General features: G+C 31.2%; 1 protein-coding gene across 6 annotated transcripts in view; it reads right to left on the minus strand.

The window, feature by feature from the left end:
• The window catches only part of LOC147907164 (neurobeachin-like), a 139,137-nt gene that overhangs the window by 44,378 nt on the left and 67,317 nt on the right, over positions 1-27,442 (minus strand). Inside the window, exons 2-3 of one of the 6 annotated variants that reach the window (XM_087413914.1) lie at positions 16,720-16,783; positions 15,915-16,598 (exon numbers count right to left, since the gene is read on the minus strand). The exons of 2 other annotated variants lie outside the window; for them this stretch is intronic. In XM_087413914.1, the coding sequence (XP_087270040.1) occupies positions 16,754-16,783 (30 nt within the window). In that variant the 3' untranslated portion in view covers positions 15,915-16,598; positions 16,720-16,753. Of the gene's footprint in view, positions 1-16; positions 5,444-15,914; positions 16,784-27,442 lie in introns of those variants that run through there. 3 more of the 6 variants (XM_087413913.1, XM_087413916.1, XM_087413912.1) reach the window with 3 other exon arrangements.

A 27,442-nucleotide genomic window follows, 5' to 3' on the forward strand; every position in this document is an offset into this window, starting at 1 on the left:
GATTGAACAACGCGTATTCTTTTTTTTTTCCTTTGTTTTCTACATTTGGATTCGCATTTCTGCTCTGCAGTTGAACGTCGGTGTGTTCTGAAAAGACTCATTGAGTTTGCCGAAGACCTTCCCTTCTCGAAAAGCCATGGATATTGAAATGTCTGGAAGAGAGCCAGGGAATGGTATGCCGGACAATACTCGGGAAATTTAGGTAGATAGTGATTAATAGCGTCTCTACTTTGTGTGCAATCGTACATTCATGATACTTCCAAATGCTTGAATTTCTATCATCCGTAAAATTCTAAAGGGAGAAGAGAGAATTGTTTTTATAATTATACTGGTCAACAAAGTTAGTAACATTAGTTTTATGTAGATTTTTAAAAAAACTTACATTTTATGCTTCTCTGTTGATTCTGTTTTTCGTATCTAATATTTAAAAAGTAGCACGTTATTTTTGTGTAGTCACAAAGACTTGTTTTTTTGAAAATCTAAATATAGCAAATTCTTTCTATACATAGAAAGAACGGTTTTGTTAAAATGTTTAAAAATTTAACTAAAAATGACAAAAATAATTGTATAGGACGCTCAAACTGATTTGTTAAAATGTTAAAACTTTTTGTAGCTTTGCTATATGCTTGAGCATCTTTCATAATTATTTTGATCCAACAAAATTATTTTTAGATATGTCTAGCTAAATTTTTAGATATTTCAGCAAAATCGTTCTTTCTGTGTAATCTTGAATAAATTATCAAATAAATTTGATTACGTATATCATAATTTTATTATGAAACCAGCCTATATTTTAGTTGACAAGTTGGAAATCAGAATAGAAATTCTTTATGCTGTACGTTGTACTTCTTATCATATGATTGAAAGAATACAAGAGGAAAACTTGAACCTCATCTTGTGATGTCAAGATAATTGAAGAAAAATAAAGCAGATATTTCTATTAAAAATAACGTCCTGATAAATATTTCAATAAAAAGTTGTACTTGCAGAATTTTTATTAATATTTTTATATTCAATGAACAAAAAGAATTATTGTTTTCATATAAAAAAATTTCATTTGTTGACTGATGATATTATATCGAGCATTCGTAAATAGTATATCTTGAGAAATGAATTTTCTATGTGTCGCTAAATTTGTCAACGAAGAAGAAGTATGCTTAATAATTTCAAGGGACTGTACTTAAACATATCAAATGAGTTCGTTTCGGAGGTAATCGCGTCAGGTTTAAAACTTCGAACTTGATTGAAGAAAACTTTTCTAAACTTGGAGAGAAACAGAATTAAAAGTAACGCGCGTCTTCGGACTTCCCTAAAGCATAGCTTGGATTAGGCTGGCGCCTTATCTTTTTCGCGTCCGCCTGTCCTACGGAAATCTTCCTCTCGTGATTTCTTTATAAGAAAACTCGTCGAACGAGCCATTGTTTTCACCTACTTGACGACGAGCTCTACTCACCCGAATCAAAGATGGCCAGACGAACGGTCTTATTCACAGTTGAATGGGCGTGTTCAAGAAAATAAAAAGAAAGCTCTTCTTATGTGGCGCCATAAGGCGAGTTTAAAAATATAATCAATATATTTTCAAGTTCCCTGTCTCATTCGAGAAATATAGCGGAAAAGGGCTGATCAAGATAGGTAGAGAAAACGTTTAAAAGCTTTGTGTTCGTAGACAATAAAATAATATCAATAAGAAAAGAAGTACTTGCGAGAGAAGACAAACACACATTGTATTCGAAATCAATAAGAATAGATGATAAACAGCACAATTAACATTAGTAATAAAAATCTTCGCGAAGAACGCGATGGTAAAATTGAAAAGCGATGACTGTTTTCCTCTTTATATACGACAGAAATTTATTTTATAAGAAGCGAACATTAGAATTGCTAATTATATTCCATTTAATGATGAATTATTCAATTAATTACATAAAATTCCTTATAATACTCGCAAAAGTTGAGGAAGACCAACGTTCGGAATTCACGGACAATATTCGCGGGAAGTGAATTCCGATCCCGGTTACAGTAGCGGTTTAACTTTCGTCGTTAAAACTTACGGCGCGTTCGAGTGCGGACGTGAAAAATGAAAATGTAAGAGGAGCAAACGCGATGGCACGTCGTAATTAAAGAGCGTAGAGCGAGCGACAAAGGAACCATGAGAAGGATGGTTACGAAAGCGCTCTACTGAAGAATCCGTAGATGCAGGAATCTGTAAGGAATTCCGAAAAGAACATTGAAACCATCAGATATCGCGTACGTCTTGAAAGTGCCAATAAAGGCGAGCTTTAAATTAAATTTTATATCTTAACTTGCAAAAGTGAAAATCTAGACGTTTGCGACATATCGTTTCCGAAAGTGCAATATCAGGTGAAAAAAATAATGAAGCTATGAACGTCATGCACGATTAAATTGGCAGAATTAATGTCGAGTTAAATAAAAGCGACACAATCTTCGTCCGTTATGCCGCCCTCATTATTATAACTGCGCGTATACGATGACGTTTTCCAAATGAATTATTGAAGGAGTACTGTGGCGGTTGATGGGAATATTTAAACCAGGTCGATACCTTCAGTTAACGTGCATCTGGTATCGACAAGCCGGAGACCCGTACTCCAATGCTCCTTCCTCAGAAAACCCTCATCTCGTTTTCCTCCTCGCCTTTCTCACACACTAGACTCTCTCATCGCTCTTCCGCCATCTGCTTTTTCCTTTTTCCCGTTTCCTCGGCTATATCCAGATCTTCCTTCTTCCGATTGCACTCCGTTGCCTGGGCTCCTGCGTTGTAGAAGAGTACGTCACGGTGACGTCGTCAAACAAATTTTATTTTACCCGTGCGACCATTATTCGCGTCGTACAGCCGAACTGTCTGGGTCGCGTAACAACAATAGAATGTAACATGATTCTTGTCTTAACAATTTTAATATCCATGAATCTGAAAGTTAATTTTTTATAATTATTATAATAATTTTGAAGTTAAACGCTACACAGATTGAGATCATCTTGCGACGAAATATTTTGAATCGTTGCTGGTTAAACTAAATTCACACAAAACAATAGCAAATTTATTTTTCCTCTTCTTTTTTACTCGATAACCAACACAACATTTTTACCTTTATGTAAACGAATGAAATTTTTCGGCTTTGTTCGATCCAGATTCAACATAGCCAACCAACATTGAGTCAACAAGATAGACTGTGCATGGAAACTTGTTACGCGTTAGATAGAATGTTTAAAAAAAAAAACAAGAAGCATTGATGGAGCTGACAGAATGTGCTGACCTATTTGCTTGCCTGACTAACTGCAAAAAGTTTTAAAATTTAGAAGCAAATATTTCATGAAGCTGATTTTGCTTGCTTGACAATCATTTTCCCCCGGCATGCAGCAATATTCTGTGTCAACACAACTACTGATCAGAGGCGAACTGAACCGAAAATACCGGAGTATCACGGTTGACGTATTAAACAATAGATTACAGCAGAACAATATGCCTCGCCGTCCACATCCTCCCATCCTTCTCTCCCATTTCCATCGTGCTTTCGCTAATCTGCCTTTAGGTTTCCCAACGTGCATTCGAAAATGTCACGCCGATTTGACGCAGGTGGTTGCCCTATTGTTGCAGCCGGGTGTCACGTACGCTGCGCGTTGCGAGTGACAGAAGCTCGATGATCGATAGACCGGGGTTGTATCAGCGAAAAGATTGCCCCTTCATTTCGTTTGCAGATGGAAACATTTTTTTCCAGCAGTTTACGCGTCGGTCGGGTTTGAAACTCCGATATTTTTCCACCCACAGCTGCAGCAATAACCGAGATGCACCGTTTGTCCATCTGTCCATTTGTTTCGAGGTACTCTTTAAAAAATGGAATGTCCAGATCTATTATCGAAAATTTCATGAAATTAAGACAGATATGCGGAGCACGAAAACTAGTCAGTCATTCCAGCTCTATGTGATCTAATTATTATGTATTCCAAACTAACTCGCGTTAAATTTACTCACATTGCACAACCGAAAGCTAACACAATTACAGAATGCAAATGAGAAACAGTGAATTACAACATCTACTTTGCTCTCAGCGATATTATAACGCTTCACATTCATCGCTGCAAATTCGAATGCGACAGTTCTCATACTCCGATAGGACTCATTCCCAAGTTATGTAATTGTGCATTGGATATTGAACCGGCTTCAATACGGATATCTTGTAATCCTGTCAGAACCTCCCTACAGAGCTGTCAACAATCTCCATTCTAACTAAACCGAATATGCCATGCATTTCGAAACACATGCTTCGAGTATACGAAAAATATCATATATATAATATTATCAAAGAAGAAGGACCATTCAATCAGCCAACGCCTTTTATTAAACATAGAAAATGCGAATTTCTCCAGAGAGAAATTGTTTCTTCGGCAGCTCTCCGAACTTCTACAGCATCGTTTCATCATTACAAGCTACGATAACATTTATTTCATTATTACAAAAGATAATGATGATATTAGATATTTTAATATTTTATTATTACTCGATTGGAAACGATACTCGGAAAATATTACAAAAGATGTATTAAAAAATCTCTAATGAGAGACGTCGTTTTTTTAACGATCGTATCATTATACTTATATAATTATTACGTTTGAAAAAATGTCGCAAAAACGCTCTTCGAATATGACGTAATTAAATGTCCATACGACATAAATGACATAATTAAATATCTTTTCCTTTTATATCATACTTTATCGCACTTGGAAATTTATTATTGCTTTGACACATTTATTAAAAGTGTAAATGCATTGGCAGCAATGTCGCTTTTCGATATGAATACCTATCGCGAAAAGATATTGTATAATTAATTATATTGTACAAATATATGGACAAGAGAACTTTAGTCAAACCAAATTTTGGTGCCTAATAATATTTTTATGTGAATTCATATAATTTCGAATTCATGTATTATTAATTATTCTATATAATGGTCTTTACATTTATTTTATGTAATATAACAATAATTAACTTTGTTTTCGTCGACAAAGATATTGAAAGTAAACTGAATTATATGTCGAGCAGTTTATTGTGTAATAATTTATGAAAAATGTATGAATACGAGATATATGTATATATAGTATTGCACATACATATTGTACAGAAACAATGTAACCATGTTGTTATGCCTCCTTAAAACATATAATATAAACGTAGCGGTATACAACGCAACGGCATTAACAGTGGCGATGCTGACCGAATAATTGTTTATATTTGCATGTAATTGTTATATATTGTGACCAAAGAGTTATGGTAATACTTGTTAGAACGTTTGTTGCCAGCGAAAATTAGCATTGCTGTCAGCGAGAAAGAACGAGCTGTATGGCGCCGAGTAACCACGGTACTAAGTAATGCGGACGAAAAGCACGGTGTGCTACTCGTTAGTTATCACATCTGCATTCAGGAGCACTGCTGCAAGCAAAGAATAAATCCGTTAGGTCAAGTGCAATATAAATAACTATGATTTTATATTTTTCTGCGTTGTGCAGCGATTGTAAGTTAGTCGAAGTTTCGAATACAAAAGGGAAACAGTGTCATACATCATTACATGACACTAAATAAAACTCTGGGGATGCGAGAGTTGACTCGTCTCTTCTCTACACTTCAATGAAATTATGGAAGATTTGAATTAGTCACACACGAAATATAAATATAGAAACTTCAAGAAAAACAATGTTCTCTCGAGTATCCAAACTTGAAATAATATCTAATAACCGACATCTTATTTTATATATTTTAAGACTGCACAATGGAAGAAATATTAGGAATAATATTGTAAATGTTAGGAAATAAAAAAATTAAGATTAAACGTGATTAAACGTAACGCACAATGGATATAAATAAAATATATATCATATATTTCTGTCTTGTAATTTATTTGTATCCATTATGCGTTAACGCTATTCCTAATTTTTTTATTTACATTCCTTATTATAATATTTCTTTCTCTGCACAGCCTTATAAAAAAATTTGTAATATATTATAAATCGGAAGTTAGGCGTTTCCTTATATATGAGCGATTATGTGAGTAGAGATATAAATGTCCCTATGGACATTAGCTCTTTGAGAACAAAGAGTATGTAAAGATAAAGACCGTTTCGAATTGCAAATTGTTCGTGCGAAGGAAGAGCGAGTCCGCATGGATTTCCTGACTCGACGTTGTTCATTCGACTTTCCTCAAATACCTGAATGAGGACTGAATCTACACGTTAGCTCCTGGCATTACCATTGAATTCGATGATCATATTCAGCGCTTTCGTATGCAAAGAGCACAATTATATACACTGAGAAAATTGATGTTCATTTGGGAAAGACGTATATACAATATGTACATTATATGTATTACATTTTCTTTTAATATAGTAGATATTGTACAAATAACTACAGAAAATTATATTTGAAGCAAATATGGGTCAATAAAAAAAAGATAAGAGCTTACGATATTAAAAATTTTTAATATATAATATTTTTCAATAAAATTTTTCGATACGAAAAAATAATTCATCCCGTAGAACGCTTATTTATCGCACTTAATCAATTTGCCTCCTAATTTACGAATTACTTATACAAATCATAGCTTTAAATAAAAATCTTTTATTTTATTAAATTATCAATCATTTAAAGTCTCATTATGAAACTTCAATCGAACTTTAATAGTCTTCGACGCCTTCTAAGCATTACACAAGCATTGACGTGATTACAAGTAAACTTATCGTGAACCGTGTTTGATAAGCGGTTTGTCAAAAGTTTGTCACACGATATATTTCTCTGGAGACTTTACATACTTACATAAATAGCTTGTACAAGATTAGCTGTCAGTGCAATCGTAATGTAAAATATTAAGTTTTTCAGAGATCTATAAAATATAAAAACCTTTTTAAAAAAGAATTTTTTAAATATGAAATATGTAAATTTTGATGTATATTCCAACTATTTTCAAAATTATAATTTGAAATATAACATCAGAGGTTTGTTTTTATATTAAGAGAAATAGAGAAAATAAAGAAAAAAATAGAGAAATGTTTAAACATAAATAAGAAAGAAGAATGTCATTTTCGATCAAAGCGGATCTTGGTGTTTAGTAATATTCATGAATATATAATTGTCAGTTCTATTAGCTTGATCGAAAAAAAATTTATTTCAATTTCTTGAAACTTGTATTAAATTTTTATTAAAAATATTCACGAATAAACCATTTTCGTCTTCCTTCCTCTACTTGTAATTTTCTTGCAACAGTATTGGATGTTCCCAACGTGACAGTAGTATTAACTGACGTTACAGTTGGGAAAAGGATCATAATTAAACACAGTAATTCTAAACTAACACTCGCTCCAATAAGTATCATCAAAATACCGCAAACCACAATTCCTTTGTACGTTACACGTTACACTCCATATGCTGATCACCAAATATTGAGATCTCTGAATATTCAGTAGGTATAATGAAACACAAAGAGCTTTGTACTATCGACTGTGGCGATGAGACTCAGAAAACCTTTATGATCATAATTACGAACTTTCCGATACAAGCATCGTGCACAAGCTGCAGACGCAGTATTCGATTGCGTGGATTTTAATGAATACGATGTATCGCGCGCATTGCAGAAATTGATGCTTGTATTTCCTCTTTGGAGACATGTTAATCCTTTGATCAATTCGCACGATACGTCACAGAAGCATATGATAGATGAATAGATATGATCCGCATGAATAGATTAGAAGTGTAAAAGGCGACTAAATATGAAAATATATAAGCAGAATTTAAAGAGTTCTACAGGTTTAGAATATATACATTCTTTATTAATATATAAATTAATAATATAAAAAAAAAGTATGTGGACATTATGAAGTAAAAGAGATTATAGAATATATATTTCTGTTACACAAAACATGCTTTTTATAATAGTATATGATAAACTTAATCCAAATCTGTTATTTTGAAGCACACAGATATTAAATTGAAATTTATAATACGAAAGCTAAATTATTCGATTAAAGCTTCTGACAGTGATAAATTTAATCAGATAATTTAGTCAGTGATAATTTTAATCAGAGAATTTAATACATGGAGAATTTTTTCAATTATTGACATTTTCTCACAAAAATGTTTTTGTTCTTAAAAAAAAATCAAAAGGAAAATCATTCAGGAATCTCATTACCTTCTAATGTTAAAGACCGAATCGATATCATTCTTACCTTCATAAGGACTTCGTACAATGCTTATGTTGAGAGCAAAACTGTAGGTATCTACTATATCATCGGAGCAAACTTACCTCTTGTGCTCAAGGTGCAGGATACAACCCTCTACCATACCATATTGCTAAGAACTCTTATTTATGAAAATAAAGTTGTATTTATGCAATGATTAGAAAAATACTGATGATTACAGGAGTACAAGAAAGTAATTGTTTATTAAGCTTAATGAAAAATGGTGGCAAAAAATAGGAAATTATAGGAACCATCCTGCTTTACCAACATGAGTCGCGGATTATTGGTCACCGATAAAGCCAGGAACGTGCAACAGAGGGTGCGAGTTGCAGCTTCACGTAATCCTGCAATTGCATTTGGGGATTCCCCAACACGAACGTAGCACGTGCATTTAGCGATCCGTCGAAGCGGCGTGGTTAAAACGTTATATCGACGTGTATGTACATATAGCTCTCTACACGCTAATGGATATACATAGGATTATACCGTTGCCGAAGCTAAATTTGCACTTGCCTGATGATGCTTGCGGATACGTACTGCATAAACTTGGGACTTTAATGATAGATATCAATTTCGATTCTATTCTCTCCCAAGCGATAATCAATACGTATCGAACGTAACAATCATCGAGGCGATATTTATGAATTATAATTAAGAATTGGAAACAAATTAAATTAAATTAAATTTGAGATTAAATTGAATTAACTTTTTTCTGTTATATATTTACAAATTTCATGTTATAATGTTTACTAATGAAAAAAATTGTTTAAAATTTTGTTTTACAAGTGATATTATGACGATTCTTAAATCTCTACATTTCTCCTCAGAAATTAAGATTTTATTTATAATTTCGACCTTCTACAGTTAGCGGTGGATATTGATAAATCCACTCATTTATAAATCTCTTTGTCAAAAATGTCAAACAATTCAATTTTTTTATATTAAATCTGCAAATTTAGATTATTCTTATTAAAATATACTTAGCATTTATTTTTTTATGAATTATGTAATATCTTTTGAAATTAATTAATGCCTTTTAGTTAAATGAGTCTTATAGATCTAGTGTCAGAAATTGTGCTACAAATGTTGATGTCAGCTCCAAAGGGTTAAAAAGGCCATCACATACATTCCTATCAATTATAAATTAAAATATTGCTTTTAAAAAATATATATTCATATTTTTTTACTTTTAAACAAAAAAAAGTTTTCTACTTTTTACTTTATGAAATTAATTTTCCTATCCCTCGTGCCCAACTAGATCTTTCAAACTTTTATAGCTCTCAATAACAAATCAGAGAAAAATCTTTGGGATATAAGGGCCCATAAGTACGTGACTACTTTTTACCTGTCCTCTATATCCGATAATTCTGATTGTATCCGTGATTCCACACGAATGATGTGAGCTATCCAACTATCTAACGTCGAGTAGTGTCACGAAGTCGTTACGTCACGTGCAAGAATCTCGACAGCCTCGGAAATTATTGTCCCCGCCGTAACGTCGTTGGATCCAACGTACTACTTCTTTAGCCGGCAATAGCTGTCTCAAGCAGGAGTGAGAAACCACTGTAGCAATGACTTTGATAATAATGTTGGAACGCATTATACTGGAAAGATAAACGGGAAGGGAGAGAAGGCAATGGATCCTCTCGTTTCTTTCGCGTACAACTCATTACCGTAGGAATCTAGACACAATAAAAGTGTATATATATGCTTATCGCGTATCAAATGAGACAATACTTTTGCTGCGGTACTTTTGTACCACTTCTATCATCTGGATTTAGAGAACAGTAAGCGACGAAACAGAAGTAGGTCTTGATAAGCGCTTCACTATTATTTCTAGCAAAGTGAATAAGTACTTTAATAAATATGAAAACGAAACATATATATAGCGTGTTTCTAAATAAGTGTGAAAAATTTCAACAGGCGATTCTTTATCGAAAATTAAAGAAAATTTTTTGTATAAACATATACTTCTATATCTCTCCCTAAGAAGTTACATGCCTTCCAAGACAGAGATAAAAAATTAAGTTTTATTTTTTCAAATTTTGGACAAGTTAGGAAAATAAAATTTAGTAAACATTTGCAACTAGTAAAAGGAGGTTCATTAATATTTTTTAAATATTCTCATATTGCATTATAAGAGGATGAATCTATAACAACCCTTATTTAATTTTTTTATTAGAACTTTTTCTATATAGAGTATATAGAAAAAATATATGTTTAAATATGAAAAGTCTCCTTAATTTTCAACAAAGCATCATTTCTTAAAATTTTTCGCACTTATTTAGAAACATTTTTTTGTATAAAGTTAAAAATAAATGTGAAAATTGATATTGTTTTTTTAGCTCAAATTTCGTAAGAATAAATTACATATAATTATTATAGAATTTTTATCGTTTTCTCCGTGAGTGATAGTTTTATTTTGTAGGATAGGATTCGATTTTTTAGATAATATAGACTTATCTGCAGATTGGAAGTATTTCATGAACAATATGTAATTGAAGAGGCAGTGACGAAACGACATGCTCGACGAACAAATCAATTTTATGCACGACTGTTCGCGGAGCGTAATAGAAGAGTTATGACTTTTTCGTGAGATGATCGTTACAACCTCAAGGTCCGTAGTTCGATGAAAAAGTTATAAATCATGCTTGAAGCTAGAAATTAAAATCGTAGATTGAAAATAGTAATACGCATATTAAATACTAACATTAATTCGTCTTTATTCATTATTGAGCTAAATTTTTACAAATATTATTCTAAATTAGAATGAAAATAAAAGTTATATTTTTAAACTGACAGCAATTTTGAATTATTAAAATTTTACTGAGAAAAATGTTGGTGCAAGGAAAAGACGCATTACACTTTTCATGTCATACCGGAAGAAAGTTTAATAGATTTTTCGATAGTTTAACATATTTCTTATTAAATAGCAAAAAAAGAGAAAATGAAGGATTTAATAAAAAATGAATACTCAAATAAAAAGTAAACTTTCAGATCGTTAGAATGCATCACTTGTTGTTAATCCCTATGAGAAAGATAAAAAGCATACTTTGTCTGCGTCCAAGTGCAGTCACCCTGAGAAAAAGGTAATTTATGTCTGACAGGATTTAATACTGCAACGCTGTAGAACGAAATTTCGAGGTTCACGTTACAGAAATCTATGTATAGAAAAACTTTAGTATTATTTTTATGCAACGTCCTAAACTAATTTACAAATGTGTAATAGAGAACATGACAATACGATAATATACGTATGTATGCACTAGATATATACCGTGTAAATAGTATATCAGATGATAATTCAATAAATACCTGTTATTATCAAAATGATGAAATGCAAAATAAATATTCTAGATCGGCAAATAATATTCGCCGTATTGCGACGCAATTTAAGCGGAATAAATGAAACTGAAATTATTTGACAGATGATAGAAATATCGAATCATGGTAAATGGGCCGTTTATATGAGTGTATTGGATATTAATAAGTTAACTATATCTAATAAATCGGAAGAAATAAAAATGTCGCGCGAATATATATATAATTATAATAAATATATCGCCCGAATCCATCGGTAAATTAATGAAATAATTAAATTCTCATTTATATATTCTATATAATTATTAGCATATAAAATAATATAAAGCTTGATATATTGCAACATATTAGTAAGATATGAAAATAATTACCCCGTATGGAACAATATTCTAGATTTGTAATTTATTTCAAATGCATTAACATTCATAATTAAATACTTTTTCACTCTAAAAGCAGGTGAACATACAGTCGATTACCGCGTAGTGTTGTAATAATGAAAAATCTTTTCAGCTGCCGTAACAAATGGCTCGTTAGTGCCGAGTAATCTCGGCGATTCGATTGTTTCAGGTGGAATTTATTCGGGTTACTCGAGGAAGCCGACCACCCACGATAAATTCTCGTTGTACGATACATGCCTCCGTGCTCTATAGATTTACCCGTAGTATAAATCTGCTCAAGTAAACGGAACGAAGCTAGTTCCGCGTGTCTCAATTATTCGCCGAAACTATTATTAGGATTACATCCGGCTCTTTTATGTCGGGTTCGCGCAAATTTTAATACGAAAAAAAAACGTGAACTTTTTCGCGCTACGACGACTGCAATAAATTCACTCGAGAAATACGCGTAATTCCCTCTTTTGTTTTTCATCCACGTGGTCACGCGGTCGATAGACCCCACCTACTTGAGTAATTAAATGTCATTAAGCGCGTGTGTTGGGAATAAATATCGATTTTATGCTGGTCCCTTTGATATATATATATATATATATATATATATATATATATATATATACGTACACATATATTCTTTCTCTCTCATACTGGTCATATGCAGGACCTTGGACTTTTTTCACAGTGGCAATCAATACGAGCGCGACACGATAGCGGAACGAAAGATAACAGTTTCAACATTTTATTTAAAGAAAAAATCGCGAGCATTGCGAAAAGTAATGCTCAAAATGCAATAAGCGCGTTTTCAGTAAATTGTGAGATTTGTAGACACGAGTGTACATCATACAAAAAATACATTTGTAATAAAGATAAAGATTTCTAAATATATTGCAAATAAATTTTTTATTTTGTAATGAAGCAACGTTGCATATTATATAATAGAGGAGAAATATTGCTTTATGAAATTACTCGCGTAATTGTTACGTTCTGCACGTGATTTATTTCGTCAATAGAATGGATAACAGTTATATATGAGTAGATACCTTGGATTTAACGAGAGAAATTGTCATAAATAATATCTATACATATCGAGAAATTCAACGAATATGTAATAACGGAAATTATATAATATATAATAATGGAAATTATAAACGACATACAAGTGAAGAATGAATTAAAACATTGGGTAGAGTTGCCAAAGGCATATCACTTAAGCTATTTTTTTTATTATATTTAATATTTATTTGAAATAAACATTGAAAATTATAGCAGCTTGATATTTCGGACTTAGTACATAACTTTTTAACTTTTCACCAATAATAAATTAATTTGTTGTAAATCTTTTTATAACATGCTGCAAAAGATTTAAAAAACCGATCGCCAAATCTTATAAATCTTCTAAATCGTATCTTTTTTGAAAATATTAAATTTATGAATAAAATCAATTAAAAATATAAGATTAATAAAGAAAATTATTATCTAATACGTAATAATTAACTGATATTTTCTTTTAATAATTTATCGAAAAAAAGATCAAGTATTTAATAATTATTAAATGACAATAATGAAAAAACAAGGACGTGAAAGTAAAACCGGCTTAAATCAATTTTTGTAATTAACATTTATATTCAAATCAATTATTAGTTTTATTATTGTTAATTATCAGTCTTATTATGGTGATACAATTTACAACCTTGATAAATTTTATAAAAGTATCGATTTAATCTTTGTAATAATTGCAAATATATATGTATATGCACAACGAATATAAAATATTTGACAATAAACCTTCTTTTATGAAAATACAAAAATTCGTGATAAAATTGCATGATCACGTAAGCTATCAACTACATAAATTGATAAAAAATTAATACCCAACTTTTTAAAATGTTGCTAAAACAAAATATAACCTATTAAATTTTTGTCTACGTTATTTGTTTCTCATTTATTTCATATTTTTGTTACTAAATATTATTCATATAAAATAAAATATTGATGAGATGCGATTTAGGCGACTAGTATGCATTTGCCGATTTTTCGCTGTATTATTACGCGAGGAAGATTTAATAGAAACTATTAAATGAAAATGGACCGAACAATGTTCATGGAAACTATTTATGGTTACAAATATTAATTTTCAGTGGGAATAGTTTCTTGCATGGCATGTTCGCAATGCTACATTATACATTAAAGCGATAACGAGATAAAAGGAAAACAGGCTATATTTGCTACCCTATTACTTTCATGTAGATTAATCCACGTATCAGCTGATGCGCTTAGGGACTATATAACGACAAACCAATCTAAAAACCAAACAAAAGTAGATTTGGAGACCGCGCAATCTTGTAAGCCGCTTAAAGCGCGAATGTTTCCCTCGTTGATAGCTAGAGTTGACTGGCATGCGTAGGTGTGCACGGTTCGGAATGGATGGAAAAAAGTACGTGCACGGAAAATAGAGTGAAGAAAGGACTAGAGCAGGCCACTAGGTTCTATCGACTTTTAATTACTTCGCATCGTCTCTCACAAAGAGCCGTGTGGCGCAGGGTGTATGGAGCGAGCCATGGTCCCGTGTGTTTGCCCCTGCTTCGATCGCTACTTTAAACTTTAAGCCAATATCGTCCACTTCGCGCGCGATCCACTTGTGCCTGACGAGCGAAACAAGAGCAATTTTCACTCGAACATTATGCAGGTCAACGTGACAAAATTTATCTATAATACAGAAAATAGCGGGGGTTGTACGAAAGAGATTTAGAAGTTCAACCGAGTGTTACGAAATGCTATATTTAAGTATTATATTATATAAAATATTGCGTTGTGTAATTATGTGCATAATGTTGGTGATCGATAATAATGATTTATGTTCTTCATACATGTTTATCGCAGTTATTTTATATACCAGCAAAAGCTTTCAAAGAAAATTAGAAAACACATACACGTATATATTATTGATGCATTTTTCCCCTAGATGTAGAAAATTGCGCACACACAAGAACGCATCTTTTATTAATTGACGTCAAACGATAATGTTATAATAAGGTTGAAAGCTTGCACAAAAACGTTTATTAAATTTTCGTTTTAAAATCTGGTACGGCTAAATATACGTATATTTAGAGGTGTATCAAGGGCATATTAAGTATCTGCTAATTACGAACTCGGAGGCTAGCAATAATAACACTGATATATATATATATATATATATATATATATATATATATCATGACAAAAATAAAAATTAAAATATTTATTAAATAAATTTTTTAATACCGCGCTGCTAAACGTCAATAGTTGTGGGTTATGTCCAATTCCCTCGTTGGCACAGCGGCGCAAACAAATACTAAATATCGATCGTGAAACTCAATGAGAGTCCCAAAATGAAAACGCCGCTGCCTATACGTGCTGCACAATTCGCATTCGCGTAGCGCAATTCACCACGAATGTCCGAATACAGCTTCATTTGACCGTGGAATACTAATCAACGAATTTTTCCGAGCACATAAACCAATGAAAACACATTTCTGCGTTTGTATGCATATAGTAAATCTCTCAGAGATCGTAAACGCAAATACGTTTGTAACAGCGCAATTGAGGATGTAATTACAATTTTAATTCATTTACACAAAGAAATATATTCTATACAAACAAATTATTAACAGCGATATAGCTATCTCGCGTTAATCGATCTGCGCAAATATGTACGTATAAATAATAATGTTTGTAATTTTCGTAATGTAACATAAATATGACGTGAATTCTCAATCTATTAACTCATTAAAATTTGATTTACATGATGTTATTTACTAGCAATTAATATACTAGTCTTCTAGCCAACTAAAAGTAGCAAAAAAAAATAGTAAAACAGTATAATTTTATAAATTATATTTTTAGCTCTGCTAATTTTCTAAAATAATATATAAGAGTAAATGAAGAAATTGCCAACAAGGGAAAAATAAAATAAAGCCAATAATTTATCAATTAATAGAAGTTTTTGTTGAAAAAATATTACAGTATTTGGTTTTAGACTACTAATTAACATTTATATATAATCAATATAAATTGTAATTATATAAAGAAATGAAACTCGTGTTCTCTCTCTCTCTCTCTCTCTCTCGTACTACCGTCATAGAACAATGCGGAATCTGTTTTATTTTTTAACTTTATTTGTTTATTTATTCTAAATAATATAACATATCAATTACTTAATAATTAAAATAAAATAATTTAATAATGTTAAAAATGCATAAAATTCTTGTTAAAATAGCAAAAAAAAATACAAAAAATTAATAAAAAAGTAACAACTCTTTACTTTTTAGAATTGGTAATTTGTAACTGCAATTAGTTACTTTTTAAGAGAAAATCCATAACTGTAATTAATTATTTTTACAAAATTTTCTCAAATCGGGTTCAATCATTATCCTAATATACTACAATATAATATTATAGTATCGCGTTTATCTCGTTTTCGTATTTCCTCCACTATTCCCGTAGAATTATATTTTTTTAGCTGCTACTTTTCTACTTCGCTTCTTGCTGGTAAAAAAGTATCGTGTAAATCAGTTCTGAATGTATGACTAGCGACTATGATAGCGATACTTTCAAACATAGATTTCGCGGAATTTATTTCTTTCCAGTTCCGTATTCGTACTCTGCAAACTTTTTTATTATTGTTAGAAAGTAGTTATGGTTAGGAAGTCGGTTAGAATATTTGGCAAATGCCAATTTCGCACTGCTTATTAAAATATTCTCGACTTTCGACATTACATTGAGTACTCACCATATAAGCGAGGTAGTTCCATGAAAATTGAGTTTCAAACAAAAGCATCAGCATACGGACTTACCTAAAACAAATCGGAAAGAGAAACTGTATTACAATGTGTGTATGTCATGTTAGTTTGACAGTGATATCTATTGCATTGAATATTGCTATCGGGAAAGGGATTCGTATCGATTACTATCCTTTGGGAATCGCTCGGCGGGAAAACTTTTTAACATTCGCCTAGACGATAGAAAACTTGTTTCCCTCGCGGAAAGGGATGCTAACGTTAGCCACATCAGATAAAATTGAGAACATTTGACCCGAATGGTCACATAGTGTAACAATAAGAGATGCATGAAGGGGATGGACACGAAAGATGAATGGATAAAGCAGAGAAGAGGAGAGATTCTCGCATCGAAGGAGCACTTGGGCATAATGGCTTATGATCTCAACTTGAGAATGAAATCCTTCATGGATCAAATGAAGATACGACACAATTATGCCAGCTATCTCTCGCATAGACGATGCCTCGAGATTAATTCGGATACATGTACGCTGCTCAGTTTACAATTTGCATGCAAAGGGTGACAATGAAAGCAACGAACACGCAAGTAAGTAAGTCGCGACCTCGTTCGCTCCATAAGTCACGCTCGTGGTTGACTTTAGGTCTTCTGTCACGCTGAGCTACATTTTGACCTCCTCTCGCTTTTTCGTTCTCTGCCTTTTATACGTGCTCGTACTTTATAATGTACTTATTTACTTTGCCTCTTTTTAATCATTTAATATTAAAATAAAAGGCAGAAAATTGAATATAGAAGAAATATAATTTTTCACAACGTACTTTTTTTATCTAGTTTTAAGAAAAATAAATTTAGATTTAGTTGTGCACTGTAACGTAAATCGTTCCGTAGGGAAAAGCGTATAGTATATCGAAAATATCTCTCAGAAATATACTAGTTCAAGTATGTGCTTGTTTTATGTTTAAAACTATCTCTGATCTCATGTCTTAACATCTTGCTCATCTCGCTACGTGGAAAATTAAATTTCACACAAAATTTTATTATTTATTATCAGGTATAGTTAAGACATAGTTAAACGTCTAATAATTTATAATTACCGGCGCGTAAAATAGCCACCACATGACAGCAACAAGTTGCTCAAGAACTTGTTGATCGAAAACTTGATTAATGCATAAACGATGGTTATCATGACGTGGCGAACGATAGCCCGACGCAAGACGTTGCCTAGCATAGTTTAGCGGCGCGATTTGTCGCGGAGGATAAATTCTTGTGAAAGGAATTCACATCTCACGCGGCATCAGCGTTAATTAAGATATTACTGCTGTAACGCTTTGCAGAACAGCGAAAATGTGATGCTACATACTCCCCTAACAAGGTCTTTAAGGTGTCAGTGAACACCTCAGGTTAAAGATAATAATTGCATTTAATGTGATCAAATTTTTAACTTTATTCATAAAGCGTAATAATACAATGTAACGAAGATTGAGATTTCTTGGAAAAATTTTATTAATTAACGTGTGTAATAATATCACTTTTATCTATAAAGCTTAGTCGCGAACTATAAGCGGGATTAAAAAAAAAAGGAAATTTAGAGAGAAAGTAACAGGATCATTTTATTATTCTGTGTGAGCTCACGTGCCACAACATATTCACATACAAAAGCCTATTAAGGCATACGTAAAAGAAAATACATGCAACATTGCCTCACTGTCCTGCTTTTCGTCAAATTTGACTAATTTAATATTTCATAACTAAGAAAATAGAACATACATATAATAATTTATTTAATATTAAAAATTGATATAAGGACTAAAAGTTCAAAATGATTTATAATTATAGCTATTTAAAAAATTTTGGCAGTTACAAGAGAATTGTTTTATGCATAAAATAATGTATAATCATAATTATGCAATACTATACAAAATGTGACATGAGAAAATAATGAAATTATTTTTGAAATACTATAACATTAGAAAAGAATGATAACAATGACACAAAAGATATATTTTTCTTTTACCTTCAGTAGTATTTTTAAATTTGTTTTTGGTTTTATTGTTATTTCTAAACTATGTGTTATCTTTAGTTAGAAAAATGATAAAGAAGAATATTGATTCTTGTTAAATCATTTGTAAAAAAGTTATATCAAATGGGCAAACTGTGAAACAATATTAAGGTACTGAAACATTCCTGAAGAAAATTGTATAATAAAGATCTATACAATAATTTTATCCAAAAATTGCAGAAAATTGAATCTTATATTATATAATGCATCTACTCGTTTGACGTTTTTAGTTCATGAATTTTTGGCTAAAAAAGCACTTTAGTTCGTTCATCCGCAATTTCCCTCCTCTTCAAATTTAGTTTTCTTTATTTCTTGCTTGATCTCTCTTTATTCCCAAAATTAAAACTGAATGTCAAAAGTCAGTCATTTTGAGATCGTGTTAAATGTCTAAAAGGGGCTGTAAATTATTTGGAGAATTAAAAAAAGAAAAGAAGTACGTTTTATAATAATTAATTTCATTTACAATAATTAATTCCATTTACAATAATTAATTCCTTTTACAATAATTAATTCCATTATTCTTACGAGTCGCACCTTGCACATAATTTGCGTAGAGAACAGATAATGTTGATAAAACGATTTTGAAAATGTATCGCCTCACATAACCTGCATACTTGCACGCTGCTTAAGTGCATGCCCAACCCCGGGAAATTTCGTAGATGCAACAATCTCAAAGCTATTATGAAGCCTATAGCCTATTACCTCTAGTGCTTTGGTGGTATATATACACGCGCACTGTACAGTACCTTAGCATTTTCAGATACGAACAGGAAGTGGCAGTACACTAAATAGTATCGAAACTAACGGTCTCGTATCTACGTTTGTACACTGATAATACTCATAGACCTCTACTTTGCTCATTACATCAGTTTAAACACATTAGAGATTACGATAAATATTTTTTATATGTGTGTGTGAAATAATTAAATTATAATTACAAAATATATACATAAATCTTTTTAAAAAATGTATAAATAAATGTATAATAAATATATAAAATGTTTGATTTATAATTATTAGAAAAAAATATATACAGGATGTCCCAGAATGACCGCCAAATATTTCATGTGCTGATAGAGCAGACTAAATTGAGTCGAAAAGTCAATAGTAATATAATAATAAGATATTAATTAATAAAAAAAATTGTTGAATATTGATTTTCATTAATTTTTTACTCAAGTATTATCAACTTTGCAGAAAAGCAGCAAGAGACAAAAATTGTTTATTTCTTCTCTAAAAATAAAATAGAGCTCTAATTAAATAGAGCTCTAAAGAATTTTTTTTTAATTTTTTATCAACTTTTTAGTATTGTATTTTCTTATTGACAACTATTTTTACTAACATGAGAAAATTCGGTACTGAAAAATTCTTAAAAAATTCTCAGAAGTCTATGAGAAAAAAATAAACGATTTTTGTCACTTGCTATTTTTCTGTAAAGTTGATAATACTTGAGTTAAAAAATTATTGAAAAAAACCAATATTCGGCGATATCTAATAATTAATATCTTGTTAATTATTGCGAAAATTGCAAAATGCTACAGAACAGATTTTTTGACTCAGTTTAGTCTCTACCAGCTCATGAAATATTTAGCGGTCATTCTGGAACAGTCTGTGTATATATAAATATATATGTATATATATGCATATATATATATATATATATATATATACATTGGATATATATATATATATACATTGGATATATATATATATACTAGAAATACGTATGATCAGCGCAGCGTATGAATCGAATCACAATGCAGCTATGTTATCTCACAATGTACCTCTATGTTATCTCACCTCTAATTTTGACTGCATCTATTATTAATTAACCATATAATCAACAGGCTAATATATAAACAAAAAAAGAAAGCTATTTTCGGTCAAAGTGAATCTTGATGCTCAGTAATATTCATATATGAATATACAAGTACAATTATCAATTCTATAGACTGTGCATCGAGTTGGTTTGAACTTGAAACACAGTTATGGAACTGAAATAATAATCTCATAAATAAATTAATTAATCATTTAATAATAATGCTACTAGTATCTAACCGACAAATGAAATTGAATTTGAATTATCAGAACTGATAATTATACTTATATATAAATATATTCACATATGATTATTACTAAGTACCAAGAAAATAAACTTACAAACATTTTATTAAATTCTATTCATATGCATTAAAAATTACAGACTTTCCTTTTTTCAACTCAATTTTTGTTTTTTAAATTATACATTTGAACAGCTAATTCTAATTAGTTTCAACATTTTCCCATGGTACAATCTGTACACGTAATATATTTAAATCAAAACTTTGAAAATATTTTTCAAAATTAATTTTTGGATTCACTCAAATATTTATAACAATGTATTTTCTTAACAATAATTCTTCAGATCCAGTAACAATTATTAGATGTAAAAAATTGTTTAAAAAACACATTTTATTATAGATATTTCAATAAGTAATTTCAAAAATATCAATTTTTTAAAAATGTTTTCAAACTTTTAGCCTAGAGTGTACATATTATATCCTATGAAATACAAACATATTCACATTTTCTGATATTTCCAATATATAAATATATTAGAGCGCATCGTTAATATGTAAATGGAAAGCGCTGAAGGATCTGCAAACAATTGTTTGCTCGATGTATTAGCCTGTTAATTGTATAAACAAATATAGTCAAAATTAGAGGCAAAACATATAGAGGCGCACATTGTGATTCAGCTCGTACGCCGTGTGGCTTGTATATTTCCAGTATCGATTCCACGTATTCCAGTCATTAGCCAGTAATTGTAGTTGTAAGCATGAGAGAAACACAAGTGGAACAAAACAGCAGCAGGCTGCGGAGAAAACTAAAATGCAGTTTATTGAGAAAACTCTTGAGGGAAAATACGTCAAAGCCAGAAATTAAACGTGTACTGATTTATCGCTCGATTAGATCGATCGCATAGAACTCTTTTATTTCTCGCTGAATGTATTTTACGTGATATAAATATTAAACCAATAACTTTCGCACTTAATTGATGTTATAATTCTCTAATAAATCATAGCAAAACTAAACTTATATTGTTACAATTAATATGGCAATCCCTTCAGGCAGAATCCTATTTAAAATTCAATTCAAAATCTAAGTTTAGGATTCATGAAATTTACACAATGAATTCCATATCTGACACATTTACGAATATGACAAGCTGCATAATTCGAATCAAGATGCACTGTTTATTTTAATTTGGAGTAACTAGATTACCACAGAGAATTATAATTATACTAGAAGGTTACTTTTATTTTATTATACAATATTGAGAATATATATTTCTCGTTGCTATCATCTCAACTGAATCAATCATTTTGATGATCATAAAATAAATCATAAAATGAGAAAATATCGAATGTAACTTATATTCTATCTGAATATTTGGATGAGAAAACTCTCGTTAAAAATTACATTTTATACTGAATGTTTTGTTGGATGAGAAAACTCTCGTTAAAAATTACATTTTATATTGTTCTCCTCGGATTATTTATGTGTTATGTCGGTTCTTTTGAAAGATCTGCATAATCCTTCAAACGCACGTTTAAAGCGTGGCTTAAAATTCAAGAATTATACACTCATGTTATATGTCAATATGTTCACAATACTATTCAATTGAGTTTCCAATATTTAATCTGTAGTTGAATTGTTTATGCAATATAATATCACTTACGCTTTTGTACATACAGTATTTAGTGTCGCATGAAATTATTCTGAAAATATTCGATCGACGATGACAAGTTTATACATTGAATAAAAGCGTTCAAATACTTTTCTCAGCTACATACAAAGTCTATCGCATTAAATGATACCACAAATTTTAAATACTCTTCAAATAAATTAAAATCGCATTCATATACTTAGAGAACTAGAAGAGAATGGGGTAAATCGAATTTGCAGTTTTTGTTCTCTATAAGGCGTAAATAAAGTCTGATCGTAAAACTGAAGATGTCGGAAAGATCATTTAATTCCCTTCAATTTTGCTTTAGACCATTTTGATGTATTTCTCACCTGTGTTAAACTATAATGGAAAATGTAAAAACACTTTTTTTGGAACTAATAGTTCCAAATCGGACTATCCCCTGGTGCAAATACCTGGACACTCCTATTTATATCCGACTTTTAGATAGAATTTTAAAATATTTTAATGTATTTTTGTTAGTATTGAGTAAAAATGAGCAATTTGACAGCCAAATAAAAATTTTATTCAGAAAAAAAATTATTGACAGTTTATATTATTAGAATTGAAATCAATAAAATTCAATCTAAGTCTGATGACTCATGATATTTTACTAATTTAATTCCTTGGACTAAATCTGATCGGCCGATCAGTACTACAACCAAGTAGGTCTATAAGTTATCTACTGTAGGCTCGATTTGAACACTCAAAAAGAGGGATTTGGATACGGGTCCTTTCAAACTTTGGAACAAATTTTACAATAAACCGCAAAAGCACAAAACAACTTGATATTTTTTATTTTAAATTCTACTTTCTTTAATTATCCTTAATCAATTTTCAAATTTTTAACATCCTTTAAATAAAAAATTTTCACATAATACGCGATGGCTGAAAATACATATTTGCATCTACTGAATGTTATGACAAAGAAACTGTCAAACTGCTATTACATATTCAGTATCTTACAAGGACTTTACATAAATAACAAATCTGCTTAATCGTATTCATCATTTAAATTAAAAAGGTCCTATTTGGAACATGGTCCGATTTAGGCCACTTTCTCCTAAAATTACATAAACGTGAAACATGTATTTTTGTATTCTTTTTTATCTCAGTCTTATTTTTTATTAATTTTATAATATTTAATAATTTTGTATCCACAAAATATTTAAAAATATTTTATAAGTTTGAATATTATTAAATTATTTATAAAATATATTAGTATATTAATTTTCGAAATTATATGAATAAATGTCTATATAAATGTCTATATAGATCGAAAAAAGTAAACAATAGAAAGTTCTAGAATACTTGTAGATATAAATTGAGAATCAATCGTCTTCATTTCGCTTAATAAAAAGTAAACCATATAAAAAGTTCAGGGTATTGATTCGTCCAGATATAAATTTCTCAGAGGTAGCACTACTTTCATCAAGACTTATTACGCTGGTAATATTGTACTATCATCGTTTACATTAGTACTATAAAGCGACAGGAAGCAACATTTGTTGAAGAAGGAAAGCGAATCGAGGAATCTATTGTTCGGTCCCTATTATTCGATATACCAGAATCAATTGAATTGTATCCGATCAGTGGAAACTGGATTCTCCAAACGTTTTCTAATTAAATTCAAATCAGTAGTACTTCTCTCACTCATATTTCGCTATTAAATTGTTCCTTTTCAGAGTCTACTCCGTAATAATTAACTTAATTAATATCTTAATTAATGTTCTTTTGCACAAGGATAATTATCGTATTCAACCAATAAGTTTTTATTTAATAAAATTTGGCGCGATTCATATTATTCTAAAAGAGTTAAAGTGATACTAAATGAAAATTATTGTCTATTATTTTCAAATTCAGAATACAAAGTAATACCAATTATCGAATCGAATGATTCAATTAATGACGGCGTATCAATTGTTTGTTAATTTGAAATATATTAAACAAAATATATTTCACAATATATATTGTAACATTTACAATATTTTACAAAAGACATTAGTATAATTATTAGCGATAATAACTAACACAAGACGAGTTTGTTTTCTTGATTTTTCGAACATTAATTAATATTACATCCTTCTTTCTATGAGTACATCTTGTGATGAGAAGGATTTGAAAAGATAACATTTATCCCGAAAAAGCGCAAAGTGCTCAGTATAGTTAATAAATTATTATAATTATATGTATCTATTTATAATAAATACTTAAGTTTATTTATTAAATATTTAAGTTAATGAGTTATTAAATACTTAAGTTAATATTTATTTTAATTTTTATTTTATAATTAAGTTATTAATATTTATAGATTTTTCTCTGTCTTGCTTGTTACTTATAATCTTTAATTTTAATGGCTAGGTACTTGATTAGGACCAATTTTGTATAGAAGCGTGTTATGAGAATAGCGAGATGATATTATATACTAATCCTAAGGAGAGTCAATAAACATACCAACGAATCTCTCTGTCAAAGTGAACATGTTTCAATTCACATCTGAAAATACGAAACTTCATTCATAGTTACCATTTCATTTGATACGCTGTTGAAACATGATTAAAATAACGATTGTAATACTATAATACAGGCTTAAAAATAGTATAAATGTCCAGTGTCTTTTCAATTATTTATGTCGATGTAATTCAATCTTGCTGAAGAATGGACCGTCACTCTCTAAAATATTACGGTTATGAGCAGCCTCGTGGAGTTAGTTTTAATGAATCTAATTACATCTTCGTACCTCTTGGCGGAACAGCGCGGAAAGGAATGAGTCGCCTGAGGATCTTTCGGTTTTACCTGCAGCTTTATCACGGAAATAAAACTAAATTTAATGTCGTATTCTGAGGACAATGTCGCAGATAAAGTTTATTTGCAACGTTTCTTTGCGAACTATACAGTGTAAAACTATGTAAGTTTCTTTAACAGAAAAAGTTAGTAAATTATCTTAATTATATCTTAATTATAATCGTAACAAGATTATGTTCTTATGTAAATATTAATCCATTAACGCTTGATCCTTCTTATCGTTTATAATATAATTAATATAATGTAGGAATATCTCGACCTCATGTTTTTCGTCTTTATAAAAGCATTTTGAAATAATGAGAAGTTAAGCGATTTTTCATCGATTACAGAATAGCACATTGTAACGCGTCTCATCGTAGATTTCCAGTTCACAAACCGGAGCAATACGTTCACCCAACTGTATATCGATCTGAAGTAATGCAAGCGTGAAATCCATTAGCTAGTAAGATGTGTATATGTATCAAAAGTTAAGCGATCGGAAGCGCTTACGGGGCAGCGTGCGCATACAAGATACTGGCATAACTTTATTGCAAGACGGGCTCTACATTAGCGCCACAGTAATATTCGAGTTAACGAGATTCAAGAACGGGCAAAGTGCTCGTAAACAGACGTAAGACGTTCAATGTGATAGGAAAAGAGCCATTGATATGAATCGCATGCATCGGTAACTACGGATAGCATTATAGAGATTCACGAGCACGATACATATTATAGTCTGTGATGTTGCCATAGGAATGTACATGTGTGCGAATCGATGCAAGATCGAAATACGTGCGATGTATCGATATTTGTACATTTGAAATTTTTATACTTCTACCGTTTGTCGACGATACATGGAATGCCCACCCCATAAAGCAGTCTGTACACTAAAGCGAAAAATCCACAAACATATTTCCGCCGGATCGGTCCAGCTCTCCTATTAAAAAGAAAATTCGTTCATGCTAACCGGATCGCAATATACCTGAATGCCAAATGGCAATTCGTTATATCCTTCGATCACTCATGCGTATGTACATAAACGTTACCGTATCAACCATTACGAGAACGCTTTACATGTCATACATGAAAAATAGTTTGTAGCTTGCAGTTTTAATCGTAACTCAATAAACGTGACGTGACTTTTTCATAAAGATAAACTTTGACAACACTAATTTGACATGAAATAATCGCACAATACAAATTCGAGCAATCTCATCCATGAATCGAGTCGAAAAAAATAATTTTTATTACAGTTACAATACATACTTTTATCGTAAAACTGGAAAAATTCCGAACGTTACGTGACATATACGAGTTACCATCCGCGTGAATTTCGAATATCCGTGAGCGTGGTATTTCTCGGGATTTCATACGGAATTTTGTCGAGACGGAAGGTTCTACCGATGGGGAAAAAGAATGGCGTCACTCTTCGTAAAACGAGGCGATATGGTTCAAGCGCGGGTTGTGCCTCGGAAGCCTTGTCTCCGTGAAAGTTCGTCCCTTAGTTAGGTTGCTGCTGTCAGAAAGTTCGCCCTTTCAAAAGACATCTTTGGAGCGCAAGAAAATAATTCTACCGAGACGGGAGTGGTGCTCGAACAAGCGTTGCAACTCCAACAGGAGGGGGTTGACACCCTATTACGCTCCGCCGCCGCCATCGGTCGCTCTGCGGGAAGTACATGGTGCAAGTGCATACGCTTGTATCGGATATATCTACCCTCGTACAATCGCAATCCATAGTATCCGTACAGGTCGATGCGAGGTACACCATTTTGACCGTGGTGGAACAGCAATTAGCCTAAATGCCCGCCGAACGGTAAATAAAAAATGGAGTAACCGCGAAGTGTCACCGCCAACTGCCGTTTAGCCAGGAATTCGCTAGAAATATCCTTGGTTTGGAATATGGTTTGGACACCGCTACTCATAATTGGAGAATGTTCAGTCAGTTACTTGGAGTCTTCGTAGATAAAATCGTAGAACCAACATGATATACGCTATATACACATGTAGTGAATGAAATATTATGAAATACAGAATTCCATTATCTTTTACGTAATGAAATATCTTGTGAAATTAAAGCAGAAAAAGATATCCTTCTCTGAATAAAAGCGAAAAAAGATCTCTTATATAAAGTCACGTTTCGGTCCACTT

This window comes from Acromyrmex echinatior, chromosome 15, assembly GCF_024713525.1.
Source record: "Acromyrmex echinatior isolate Ae372 chromosome 15, ASM2471352v2, whole genome shotgun sequence".
Classification (NCBI taxonomy): domain Eukaryota; kingdom Metazoa; phylum Arthropoda; class Insecta; order Hymenoptera; family Formicidae; genus Acromyrmex; species Acromyrmex echinatior.